This window comes from Indicator indicator, chromosome 3, assembly GCF_027791375.1.
Source record: "Indicator indicator isolate 239-I01 chromosome 3, UM_Iind_1.1, whole genome shotgun sequence".
In the NCBI taxonomy this organism is placed as follows: Eukaryota; Metazoa; Chordata; class Aves; order Piciformes; family Indicatoridae; genus Indicator; species Indicator indicator.
Window position 1 is genome coordinate 9,857,368 of NC_072012.1, and position 13,028 is coordinate 9,870,395.

The window sequence follows — 13,028 nt, forward strand, 5'->3', positions numbered from 1 at the left end:
TGCACTGCCTCAGACTAATTGTAGGAACATTCCTTAGGTCCCTTTTCCACACACACAGGCTTACTGCCACCTCACTGCCAGCTTGCCAACTAAAATTTCCTAACTACTGCTACTTTGTTCAAAGAATTATGAAATATAAAGTTCAAGCTTTCTCATCCCACATGCTTTAACACCTATATAAATCACATGCTGAAAATGCAATTTGAGGGTTGCCCGCTGCCAGTTAGGTAGTAAAAGACTTGTGAAGGCTAAAAGGAAACAAAATAATCAGTAAGAAAAGAAATTCTTTTGGGGTTAGTTTTTGGTTTGGGTTTTGTTTGGTTGATTGGTTAGTTTTGGTTTTTTTGACAGGTTCCATATCTAGACCCAAGTGCATAACATCAGATACAGTTCCTGTCCATACTAAAAAACCTATCTGGATAAAATATGTAAAAACAATAGTAACATTTTCTGTGTGTTTGGTTTGGCTTGCCTTTTCTGGTTTGTGTTTTCCTTCATGGAAATGCAAATTTTTGGACCAGATGTTGAATGTAACAAAATCCATATTACTTTTTGACTGCAGCATCAAGAAGCAGCAGAAAACTTTAGGGGCTTTCCCTCATCAAATATGCAAGTGATCAGCTTTTGTTTTGGCTAATAGCAGTACCAAAAAGATATGAGTCTTGGGTGCAGGGTATCATCACCTCTTTAACACTCATGCTGCAGCAACCATGAAAGCCAATGGTTTGCCAATGGGGTGTGGACACTGGCTAACAGCTGCAGCATGGATTGGGGTCCACCACAGCTAATTGTGTTTACTCCCTCTCCTGTCACATCCCTATTTTTCTTATTCTTTGATTCAATGGGTCAGGGATTCCAGCCACAGCATGAGATGGGTTTTTTCCCTGGCACTGCTCGGAGCTCAGAGGGCTGAGGATGCTCTGTGGTGTGAAGAGGCATCAACTGACCTGCTCTTGCCCTTCACCCACCTCCCTAAATAAGGCATCCTCTCCTGCAGTATCCCCACTGATTGTAATAAAAAACACTGAAGACCCAATGTGTCTTTGGAATGTGTCCAAAGAAGGGCCACAAGGATGATCAGAGGGCTGGAGCACCTCTCCTGTGGAAACAGATTGAGAGAGTTGGGGTTGTTCAGTCTGGAGAGAAGAAGGCTCTGGGGAGACCTTATTGTGGCCTTCCAGTATCTGAAGGGGACCTACAAGAAATCTGGGGAGGGACTTTCTAGGGTGTCAGGTAGTGATAGGACTAGGGGGAATGGAGCAAAAATAGAGGAGGGAAGATTCAGATTGGATGTGAAGAAGAAGTTCTTCCCCGTGAGGGTGGTGAGACACTGGAACAGGTTGCCCAGGGAGGTGGTAGAAGTCTCATTCCTGGAGGTTTTTAAGGCCAGGCTGGATGTGGCTCTGAGCAACCTGATGTAGTGTGAGGTGCCACTGCCCATGGCAGGGGGGTTGGAACTAGACAATCCTTGAGGTCCCTTCCAACCCTAACAATTCCATGATTCTATGCTCTCTTTACTTAAGTTCTCCTCTTGGCTAGCAGGAGAATAAGCCTGGGATTTTGGGACCTGTTGCCCATCACATGGAAGTCCTGCTGTTATGAGGATGGGCTGTATAGATCCTAACCCATCTGTGTCTCTTCTCTAGAAGAGGAGAAGGTAGTTGCTTAATTTGAGCAATAAACACTTGAGATTGGTTAAAACTTTCTGAGTTTTACTTTTACAGTGGAATTTTGCAGAAAGCAAAAATCCTGAGAAGGACCTTTCAAACCATTCCCAAAACTGATGTGATTGCAGTAGTTCACTCTGCTTGCTATGGAATTTGCTATAAAGCTTGAAGGCAAAATTTTAACTATCTTGAAAAGTCACAAATATTTAATTTCTGAGGTTTGGGTTGTTTTTTTCTGTCAGGCAGTATAGAGATATCAGGTTTGAGGGAGTAGAGTAATATTTTACTAGATGGATGATATTTTTCTTGCATGGTATGCAAGGGCATGTGCATTTCTAGACTAAAACCATCTAGCAAGCCCTAAAATACTTGGCTATTCCTCCCTCCCCTACCTCCCCCCTCGAATTTTAAAGCAAAATGTTAAAAAAGTGAGATAGCACCAGATGTAGCTTCTGGCAGCCAATGTTAAGGGTGTGTTTTCTGGAAGAAAAAAAAGAAAAAGGCTAGTAAATCCAATCCAATTGGAAGCAGGAGACCTATCCTCATGAGATTTTTGAGCCAAAACTTGCATATTCAGGACATATGCATAAGCATTATTTATCCATCTAACCCACCCAAGCTGTAACACCAAACTTTTTGAAACTGGATTTATATCTGTCTGCAAACCAATTTAAGTGGGAAAGTGGAAAGTATGCCATGAAGCACAACGACTGAAAGCTTTTCTTTCATGAATGCTCTCACAAGGGATGTGCAGTGAAATACTTTGTCTCTTTTAGAGAAAGAAACTTTCAGCAAATGATGGATTCAAGGCTGTAAAACCTGGAAAGTCGCATTCTTGAAATCACTGAGATGACTTAGGAAACAAAGTCACTTTTAAAAGACTATTTGTGGCTTACAAGAGCATAACATTAGTTGGTTTTTCACTTTTTAAGCTGGGATTCAGTGTCCACTCCAACTTCAGAGCATTTTAGCTAGAGTCTGAGCATTGCTTCTGATCCTTACGTTCTGGTAGGTAGCAGTGAGGGCAGTCTGCAACATATTAGGGCACACTGTGCATCTTCCAGAAGTTAGCTTATTAATTCAAAGGTTTCATGTGAGGTGAAGTGCATTAACACTTCCTTAGGTGTTTTAGGCCCAGAGAAATATCCACAACTATACATACACACTCTATGTATATCTATGTGTATGAGTATCTATATATATGATGAATAGTGAGCAGCAAATCACTTCACCAGCTGCTCTACAGCCAAAGCACTTCAGCAAAAAAACCTTCCTGCTACCACAGTCCTGTGGTGCCATGGGAGAACATGCCATGGTTTAGATGGAAAAGTTGTCCCTAATGATTGGATAATCTTACAGGCTCACAGGATGTTAGGGGTTGGAAGGGACCTCCAGAGATCGAGTCCAGCCCCCCTGCCACAGCAGCAGTATAGAATCTAGCACAGGTTGCACAGGAATACATCCAGATGGGTCTTGAAAGTCTCAAGAGGAGATACCACAGCCTCTCTGGGAGGCCTGTTCCAGGGCTCTGTCACCCTCACAGTACAGAAGTTTCTCCTCATGTTGAGGTGGAACCTCCTGTGTTGTAGTTTGTATCCATTGCCCCTTGTCTCTCTTCTGAAGAGAGTCTATTTTTTTTTTATTTTTAATTTTCATCCTCATAGTCCTATTTGTTCAAATGTGAAAGAATATGTTGTTATCTTCCAAGCCTTCCAAACAGACAAGGAGGAAAGCTCACTGCCATTACAAAAGGAATAAATATTGGGATGGTACCAGGCTGAGCTGCTGGCAGGCAGCATGATGGGTGTGTTTCTAGAAGGGAAAGAATTAGGCCAAATTTCCTCCACATAACCACAGCCATTACCTGCCATAAGAGCATAACTGCTTGATAAAGTGTTAGAAACATTTCTTTTCTTCTTTTTGGTCAAAGCTGTGCTCTGCTACCAATTTGTCAGCTTGTTCTTTTAACATGGCCAGCCCCCCCCTGAAAAGCAAACAAACACAAACCCCTACTTTTATAATTGAGATTCCCCATGAGGGGCCAGTCATTGTTTTGAAGCTGTCAACAGCAAGCTAAGATTGATGGTGTGTGTTCCCAGATGTTACCCTCTCTAAGTTCATTTATCCCAGGGTAATGATACTTGTTTCTAAAAATACATGGTAGAAAGCTGTCTCATAAAACAGCATCAAAGCTCACTTGGGTTTGTTGGCATTTAATTTTTCATTACTCTGTCAAAGTTTTTGCCCACAAGATCTCTTTGTAATCATTCAGATTTGCAACAAGCCATTCTTCCAGTAACATTTGTGTTAGACTTAGACTAGTTTTCCTTTGGAGACTTGTTTTCATTTTACCACACTTGTGCTTTCTGTCCTGAATCATAGTGGCTATGGTGAAATTAGCTGCTTTGCTCTGTTAGGCACCACAGCACTGTTTTAAATCTGCCATCAGGAGAATCTTGTGTCATCAGGAATCACAGAATCACAGAATATTAGGGGCTGGAAGGGACCTCAAAAGATAATCCAGTCCAACTCCCACTGACAGAGCAGGATCACCTAGAGCAGGTCACACAGGAAAGCATCCAGGCAGGTTTTGAATGTCTCTAGAGATGGATACCCCTGAGCCTCTCTGGGCAGCCTGCTCCAGGGCCCTATCACCCTCCCAGTGAAAAAGTTTCTCCTTGTGTTCATGTGGAACATTTTATGCTTCAGCTTGCACTCATTGTCCTATCATTGGACATCACCGAGGAGAGCCTGGCTCCATCCTCCTGACACTCACCCTTCACACATTTGTAAACATTAATGAGGTCACCTCTCAGTCTCCTCTTCTCCAAACTAAAGAGACTCAGCTCCCTCAGCCCATGATGTCATTAGAAACTTCACAGATTTGCCATTAGCTGAAATGATTCTTAGAAATGCCATGCAGAGCCATTAGAGGTTGCAATGCAAGACTGATAGGGAATTTGTTCTTCTAACAGTCATCAGAAATTCTCCAAAAAACCTTAAATAACCTCCTTTTTACCAAGGAGGCAGTTGATCAGAGTGTTCTGCTGAGCAGGTCACCCAGACTCAAGATAAAGAGCCCCTGAACTGTTTCCACCCTCATCTGTTTTGGCAAAGTTTGTGTAATTATGTATACAGCGTGTTGGGGTTTTTTTCCCCTCAAAGAGAAATTCCTCAAGACTCTATTTTTAACAACAGTGAAACAGCAGCAGGCCAGCTTTTGAGAACATCCCTGTGAGAACAAAACATTATAGTCACTGCTACAGCTACAAATAACTCTAACTTGCAGGCATGTCTGGGGTAAGTGCTGGGAGAAATTGAGGATGGGCAAGATTTGTGCCCCAGCACATGAAGTAGTCCATGGGATGGTGTAAGAGAATATCCAAGTAATCGCTCTGGGGGCACAACTGGTGGTCAGAGTCCTGGATAATAATCCTAGCAATATCTGCTGGCCACCTAGTAGTGGTCTAGTGAGGTCATCAAGGGCCTTCCACTGACTTCAGAGCAAGGTGGAAACAACTGTAGGTGAAGTTGGGAGGTCTTTGGTCCTTTTTTCCTCATGTTTCTCTCTTAGGATGCTCTGGGATTTAGAGAAAAAACTAATATAAAGATAGCAGATTTTGTGCCAGGGGAGGTATAGGCTGGATATTAGGAGGAAGTTCTTCACAGAGAGGGTGATTGCCCATTGGAATGGGCTGCCAAGGGAGAGGGTGGAGATGCCATCCCTGGAGATGTTCAAGAAAAGACTGGATGAGGCACTTAGTGCCATGGTCTAGTTGACTGGATCGGGCTGGGTGATCGGTTGGACTGGATGATCTTGGAGGTCTCTTCCAACATGGTTGATTCTATTATTCTATTGGCTAAATATTGTTGTCCTTACCTAACTCAAAAAGCCAATTCATAGAATCATAGAACTATTTCAGTTGAAAAAGATCTTTAAGATCATTGAATCCAACCATCGACCTAACCCCACTGTGGCCATTAAACCATGTCCTGAAGTTAACTGGGTATGACACAGTAAGAACTGTGAGCCTTGCCAGTACAGTGGGGGTTTCAAAATGGTGAAGTGCTGTGAAACCTCTGTAGGAAGCTACAAGAGCATCTATTTCCTTTACTGTCTTGGCATTCCCACTCTAAGGTTGAAAAGATTATTTGCAAACTTCTCAAGCAACAAAGAAGTAAAAAAATAATCTCAGCTGACTGTGGCCTCCTCCCTATCTTTTATTCTTATTCATAATAAGGGACAGATATCCTTACTTTAATCCTTAATAATAGCAGTCATGAATCAGAAGCTTGGCTCAAGACCCTTTCTAAATTTCAAGACAAGCTGCATGCAGATGAGCAGGACAGTCCTGGCAGAGTCTTACCCAAGAGAGTTACAAGCTTTCTGCAGTTGAATTTTGAGATTTGTGAAATGGACAAGGAGGAAGATGGAGGTTCAGTGTTGCTTCAGCAAGTGCACAGACATAAATGCTGTTATTGCTGACCTGACTGTGTGAATCACAGAATGGTCTGGGTTGGAAAGGACCTCTAAAGATCATCTAGTCCAACTCCCTCTTCAGTCAGCAGGGACATCTTCAACTAGATCAGGCTGCCCAAATCCCTGTTGAGCCTCACCTTGAATATCTCCAGGGCGGGGCCCCAAACATCTCCCTGGGCAACCTGTTCCAGTGTTCCACCACTCTCATAGTAAAGAACCTGTTCCTAACATCCAATCTAAATCTGCTCTTCTCTAGTTTGAAGCCATGTCCCCTCATCCTATCATCACAGGCCTTTGTAAACAGTCTCTCTCCATCCTTCTTGTAGCCCCCTTCATGTACTGGAAGGTTACTCTAAGGTTTCTCTGGAACCTCCTCTTCTCCATGCTGAACAACCTCAGGTCCCTCAGCCTGTCCTTGAAGCAGAGGTGCTCCAATCCCCTGATCAGCCCTCCTCTGGACCCGTTCCATCAGGTCCATGTAAGGACCATGTGGAATATATTCAGAATGATATCCACACACACATGCAAAAGCTCCTGCTTTCAGGCTTTGTGTTCTAGTTTCCGTCATTTTGTTCTAACCTTAAGTTTCGCTCAGTCTGAAATTCAGAGTGTCTAGTTTATACAAATAGATAAGCTCAGATGAACCAAAATCACTAAGTATCATAAAATCATAGGATCACAGAATGGTCCTGGCCAGAAGGGACCTGCAAAGATCACCCAGTCCAACCTCCCCACACTCAGCAGGGACATCCTCAGCTAGATCAGGCTGCCCAAATCCCTGTTGAGCCTCACCTTGAATATCTCCAGGGAAGGGGCCTCAACCACCTCCCTGGGCAACCTGTTCCAGTGTTCCACCACCCTCATAGTAAAGAACTTCTTCTTGATATCTAAATCTGCCCTTCTCTGCTTTGAAGCCATTGCCCCTCATCCTGTCACTGCAGTCCTTTGTAAACAGTCTCTCTCCATCCTTCTTGCAGGCCTCCTTCAGCTACTGGAAGGTTGCTATCAGGTCTCCACAGAACCTTCCCTTCTGCAGGCTGAACATCCCCAGCTCCCTCAGCCTGTCCTCATAGCAGAGCTGCTCCAACCCCCTGACCATTTTTGTGGCCCTCCTCTGGACCAGCTTTGCATCTTCATTTCACAGGCACGTGTGTCACACCACCATCAGCATTTCTAAACCTGAACCCTAAACAATATTTTCTATGAGCACACTCCTTGGGATTCAATGGGTTGTACTTAAAAACAAAAGCAAAAAGCTACCCCAAAACCTTTCAGACATCCTTAGCTATTGAAAGTGATCTGGTGCATTAATGATTACATTGAATTAGGGCTATAAAGAACTACTGAAAAATGCTGACAATGAAAAAAAAAAGAAGTAAAAGAAATAAATTATATTTTAAAATTTACTCATCTTTTAGAAGTATATTTGGGGGGGGTGGAAACCCCAAAACTGTATTGTCAGTATTTACATGCCTTCTGATTCCTGTCTTCTCAAGGGAAAAAAAAATAAAAGGAAAAGAAAAAAATCCATGCAATTTTGTGTCAGATTTTGGTTTTGCAAGGAGGTTTGCAAAAAAAAAAAAAAAAAAAAAATCAGAGTCTTTAGAAATGTTGAGTAAAGCCATGGTTCTACAGGAGTGGTGCCACCAGAATCATAGAATCATAGAATCAAGAAGGCTGGAAGAGACCTCAAGGATCATCGAGTCCAACCTGTCACCCTACACCTCATGCCTATCTAAACCATGGCACCAAGTGCCATGTCCAATCCCCTCTTGAACACCTCCAGGGATGGTGACTCCACCACCTCTCTGGGCAGCCCATTCCAATGGCCAACCACTCTCTCTGTGAAGAACTTTCTCCTCACCTCCAGCCTAAACCTCCGCTGGCGCAGCTTGAGACTGTGTCCTCTTGTTCTGGTGCTGGTTGCCTGGGAGAAGAGACCAACCCCCTCCTGGCTACAACCTCCCTTCAGGTAGTTGTAGACAGCAATGAGGTCTCCCCTGAGCCTCCTGCTTCTCCAGGCTAAACAATCCCAGCTCCCTCAGCCTCTCCTCATAGGACTTGTGCTCAAGGCCTCTCCCCAGCCTCGTTGCCCTTCTCTGGACATGCTCCAGCAATTCAACATCTTTCCTAAACTGAGGGGCCCAGAACTGGACACAGTACTCAAGGTGTGGCCTAACCAGTGCTGTGTACAGGGGTACAATGACCTCCCTGCTCCTGCTGGCCACACTATTCCTGATGCAGGCCAGCATGCCATTGGCTCTCTTGGCCACCTGGGCACACTGCTGGCTCATGTTCAGAAATATCTGTAACATCACACACTGCTTTGGTTTGCTTATGTCCCCCTGCTTATGAAGTTCTGATGAAGAGTAAAAATATAATTTGCTTAATAGGAATCAGCAATGTGGTCTAGTGGTTGCTGGGCTATATTTAGAAGTGGGAGGACCTGGGATCTGTGTCTAGCTCAGAAACTGAGCTGCCTTCTCTCCTTGGGCAGGACACTTCACTGCTCTCCATCTATGCATCTGCTTTTGCTGGTTTGCCCTCTTTCATATCTAGACTGTGATATGTTCAAAACAGGACATGCATCAGCACCTCTGTGAAGGTGGCACAGTGCCCAGTAGAGAGGGTTGCCAGTTTAAGCAGGGATAATAATGCATCTAGCAGTAATAAATGCTCCCTTGCAAGTTTAACCTGGTGGTTTCCATCTCCTTTTGCATCCAAACACAATGCACGACACCAAAGTGAAAAACTCAAGGCTAAGAGAAGTGATCAGACCTGCACCTGGTCTTCCAAGCTGCTGGTCTTTCAAGATCTCATACAGCAGTAGCAGCAACTTCAGAGAAAAAAAAAATAAAAAGACTGTGCCCCTCTTGGGGATGCTTTTCTGTCTGGCTCTTCAGTCAGCTGTCTCCTTCCTACCTGCAGACCTCAATATCAACCATCATCTGAGTATTGATCCCATCTCCACACCTGAAACTGTGCCCCATAACTGATCTCTTTCACTACATTGACTTTGTACAGTACTTTCATCCCAAAACATATCTGCCCCCACACACCACCTTCAGTTTCGTTGCACAGCCAACCACAATCCTCAGGAGACCTTGCTGCAGGGTCTGAGGGTTAATAAGCAAAATAGAGGCAGTAATGGTTCTGCCACCAGTAATTCAACCATCTCTGCTCATTTCAGCAGCTAGTGCTTGGACTAGTAGAAGGACAGAATTCACACAGTGATTTAGAGTAGAAAATTTCAATCTGAATTTGGGGGCTAGGTGTAGAGGAGTGACATATTGGAGCCTCCCACAACACTGGAGGGTAGAAACAGCATTGTTTTACCTGCAGGAAAACCCCATGAAGGCTAGAGTAAAATCTCTCCTGAGGTAGGTATATTTTATGCAGACAGATTTGTTATTCTTTTTGAAGGGCAAGCTTTGAGAGCTGTGAGGATTGTTATTCAATGGACACAAATCAGCCTAGCTCCATGAGGTTTATTGTTTCCATTGCAAGCAACCCAGTAATGGCTGTAGACATAAAACTATTTCCTCTTCCCAAGTGACACTCCTGCAGCTGTTTGTAGCCCGCCAGTGAGAAATGGACAGTTGTGCATTTGCTATGAAGTGTGTGTTTCATTAAAGCTGTGGTCAGAGAAGTGTTTTGGTTTGGGATGGAATAAATAGCTGCAAGTGCTGTGGGAGTTCAGCAATGCAGACACTCAGTCCTGTCCCATTACAAGCCCCAACATCTCTTGCTTAGATTTTTGCAAAGGAGATGAAAACCAAAGATTTATCGTTATGCCAAACAAGCCCAGCAAAGTCCTCTCGGTTATCAGTGGGACTGGAAAGGAGGCTGAGGAAGCAGAAATGTTTAGAGGAGCATCTGTAATACAGGGCTAGCTCTGAATAAAAAGAAACAGCAACAAAACAGCAACAAAACATGAACATTAGATGCCATCAGGTAGTGTGGGTGCGGGGTAGCAGCAAAGAGAGAGGAGTAAGTTCTCAGGGAATGCTTCCTGCCACCAAGCCAGCCTCCCCCTCCCTGTCCTCCAGCACACACATTTCCCCATCCCTCATCCTTTCTGGAATACCTTTCTTCCAGCCTCATTGTTGTGCAAGTTCATCAGCCTCCGTGCATTCTTTTTGATTTCTCGGGCATCAACAAACCTCCGGGAGAACTCAATGCCGTATCTGATATCCGCAGAGCAGCCTCCCCACTTCCAGCCCTCCTCCTGGTTGTAGTAGCCCTGTTTCTCTCGGTCACAGCCACAATTGCTGAGGTTGCCCTGGCTGCAGGCGGCCGTGACAGCGTGTGCAACCCCGGCAGCAGTAATGGCATAGGTGAACGCAGCTTCCCTGCTTCCTGTGGAGAGAAGCCAAAAGCTGATGTGTTGGACAGAAAGGCAGCACTTACTTGCTAAAGAAAGTACACACAGTTATCCAGAGCAACAGTGTCAGGCAGCAAGGTGAGGAAGGCATTGTCACTAAGTGTGCATGTCTGGTTCTTACAGCACTGTGTTAGTATTTGGAACGCTTGGTTCAGCTGAGGCACATTCCCCCGGGTAAGCACCAGCCATGTGAGAGTCCCACCTAACCCCCTTCATCAGAGGGCAATTTCCTAACGTGTGAGGTGAGCAACATGATTCGGTTTTGCACTCTGTAGTCAGGTTTGCAAGCTGAACTTCATCTCTTTCAGAGGAATAATTAGTGAGCTGCTGACAGTAATGCTCACTGGAAAGCAATAGTTGCCTCTAACCGTTGGCATTGCATGGAAAAAGCAAAAACCTTGTCAAAAATACCAGCCCCTTTCAGATGTGTGAGAGGGCTAAGACACAAATGAGGAAGATATTTAATCCACCTTTATAAATGCATCCCATTAGGGATGATGAGTGTTGAACATTGCAAGAGAGGCCTACAGAGACCAGAGCTGGTAGGATTTGTTTTCTCCAAGGTCAAGTAGAGGCTAACCTCCTTCCTTCACTGACTTCTCTTGCATGTTAGTTTTGCTGTGACAACCTTTTTCCACTCCCACTCTGACTCAAACCTCTGCATTACCTGTGATGTTGAGAGCACAAGGGATATGGAAATGCTGTGGCAGCATCATTCCCTCCCCAAAACAAGCAGATACTGTCATGGAAATACAATCTTGTTTAGGAAAAAGTCCTTCTAGAAAAATGTCCCTTTTTTGTTTTCTGTGACGCCAGCTGTTGACAAGGTTCCTCATTCCAACTTCCATGTTATAGCTGTTGATACCAAGTATACAAAGAGAGGCTGATCACAGAATCATGGAATAGTAGGGATTGGAAAGGACCTCTGGGGATCATCTAGCTCAACATCCCTGATAAAGCAAGTGTGCCTAGGTCAGCTTGTGCAGCAACATGGTTTTTGAAAGTCTCCATAGAAGGAGATTCCACAGCCTCTCTGGGCAGCCTGTTCCAGTGTTCTTTCACCTTCACAGTAAAGAACTTTCTCCTCAGTCCATGTGAAACCACCTGTGCTCTATTTTGTACCCATTGCCTCCTGTTCTATCCCTGGCCACCACCGAAAAGAGCCCAGCCCTACCCTCACTAGACACTGTTGGGCTGTTTGGCTGACTTGCCCTTGTGATGCACATAAACAAGAAGATGCAGAAGCAGAATAATCAAAGAGGATACCACAACCCATTCATGCTCTCACATCAGACTGCCCTCTGCCACTGACTTCATGTAGGGCTGGATCGTGGCCTGAGGTGTTTTGCTGTTCTTATTTATAACCTTTCCCTACAAGTCTCCTCCTCAGTGCTATCCTCATTTTCTTCTGTGATAAACAGACAACCTTTTGATACCACAGCCAAAGAATAACTGTAAATAATTTGCAGAAAGTCGCTGAAACTATTTAATGACCACACACAGCTATAAAATTGTCAAAGCATCTGAAAGGGAAAACAAAACAAAACAAAATTTTCCAAAGGAGGAAAAAAAGAAACCATAAACCAGAACAAAACAAACAAACAAAACCCTTAGATACCAGACATGAGAAAGATCCTACAAGAAACAACCATAACCTGTTTTTTGGCACCATTTACTTGTTTCTCCAAAGCAATAAAAGAGAAACTTAAAGGTAAGAGGAAAAATAAAGGAGTGCTGTGTTCTTCAGGTACCAAGGAGGTTAAACTGACTTATGTATGACTTGAGTACATTGTGCAACTGAAGGACTGACTTTGCTCCAAGGCACAAAAGTGTTTTGTTGGAGTGTACTATGTGTGTAGTCTGGTTCAGTGGTTCCCAAACCATGGTCCATAGAACACTGGTGGTCCAGGAGGCCACAGTGAAGGGTTCACAGCTAATCCACAGAATCATATTAAACACTGTTTTTAATAGTGTTTTCAATTAAAAGTTTGATGATAACGATGCCTGGTGGGCCACAAGAAATTCTGAGGGTTGATTGCAATCCAAAAAAAGTTTGGGAACCTCTGTTCTAGTTCCTAATGCTCTCTAAAAACACCTAGCAATACTCACTCCTCTTCCTCACTTGCCAGCTGAAGTCAAAGCCAAGTCCTGTGTTTTAAAAGTATCCTGTTGACCTGTTGTTTCTTCATCTCCTTTCAATAACAAAAAACTAAAACTAATCTTTTCTGATTCTATAAATTAAAAAGTTGGAAATACAAGATATAATAGAAACTACATCAATAGATAAATTTTCCTTTCTCTTTAAGATGAGAGTAAATGAGAGTTCAAATTGAGATTCGGGACATGTTTTAGTTCAGACACCTCTGAAACATGTGTAGAAATAGTTATAAACAAGCAGAAATATATTCCTGTCAGGGAATCACAGAAACATTCAGGTTGGAAAAGACCCTCAGGATCACCAAGTCCAACCCATAACCCTACTTTGCAAGGTTCACCC

The 13,028-nt window shown here is 43.8% G+C and overlaps 1 protein-coding gene across 2 annotated transcripts in view; it reads right to left on the reverse strand.

The window, feature by feature from the left end:
- Nucleotides 1-13,028, reverse strand: part of WNT7B (Wnt family member 7B) — a 114,648-nt gene that overhangs the window by 5,514 nt on the left and 96,106 nt on the right. For both annotated transcript variants that reach the window (XM_054399376.1, XM_054399375.1), the window contains exon 3: nucleotides 10,235-10,506. In XM_054399376.1, the coding sequence (XP_054255351.1) occupies nucleotides 10,235-10,506 (272 nt within the window). The remainder of the gene's footprint in view (nucleotides 1-10,234; nucleotides 10,507-13,028) is intronic.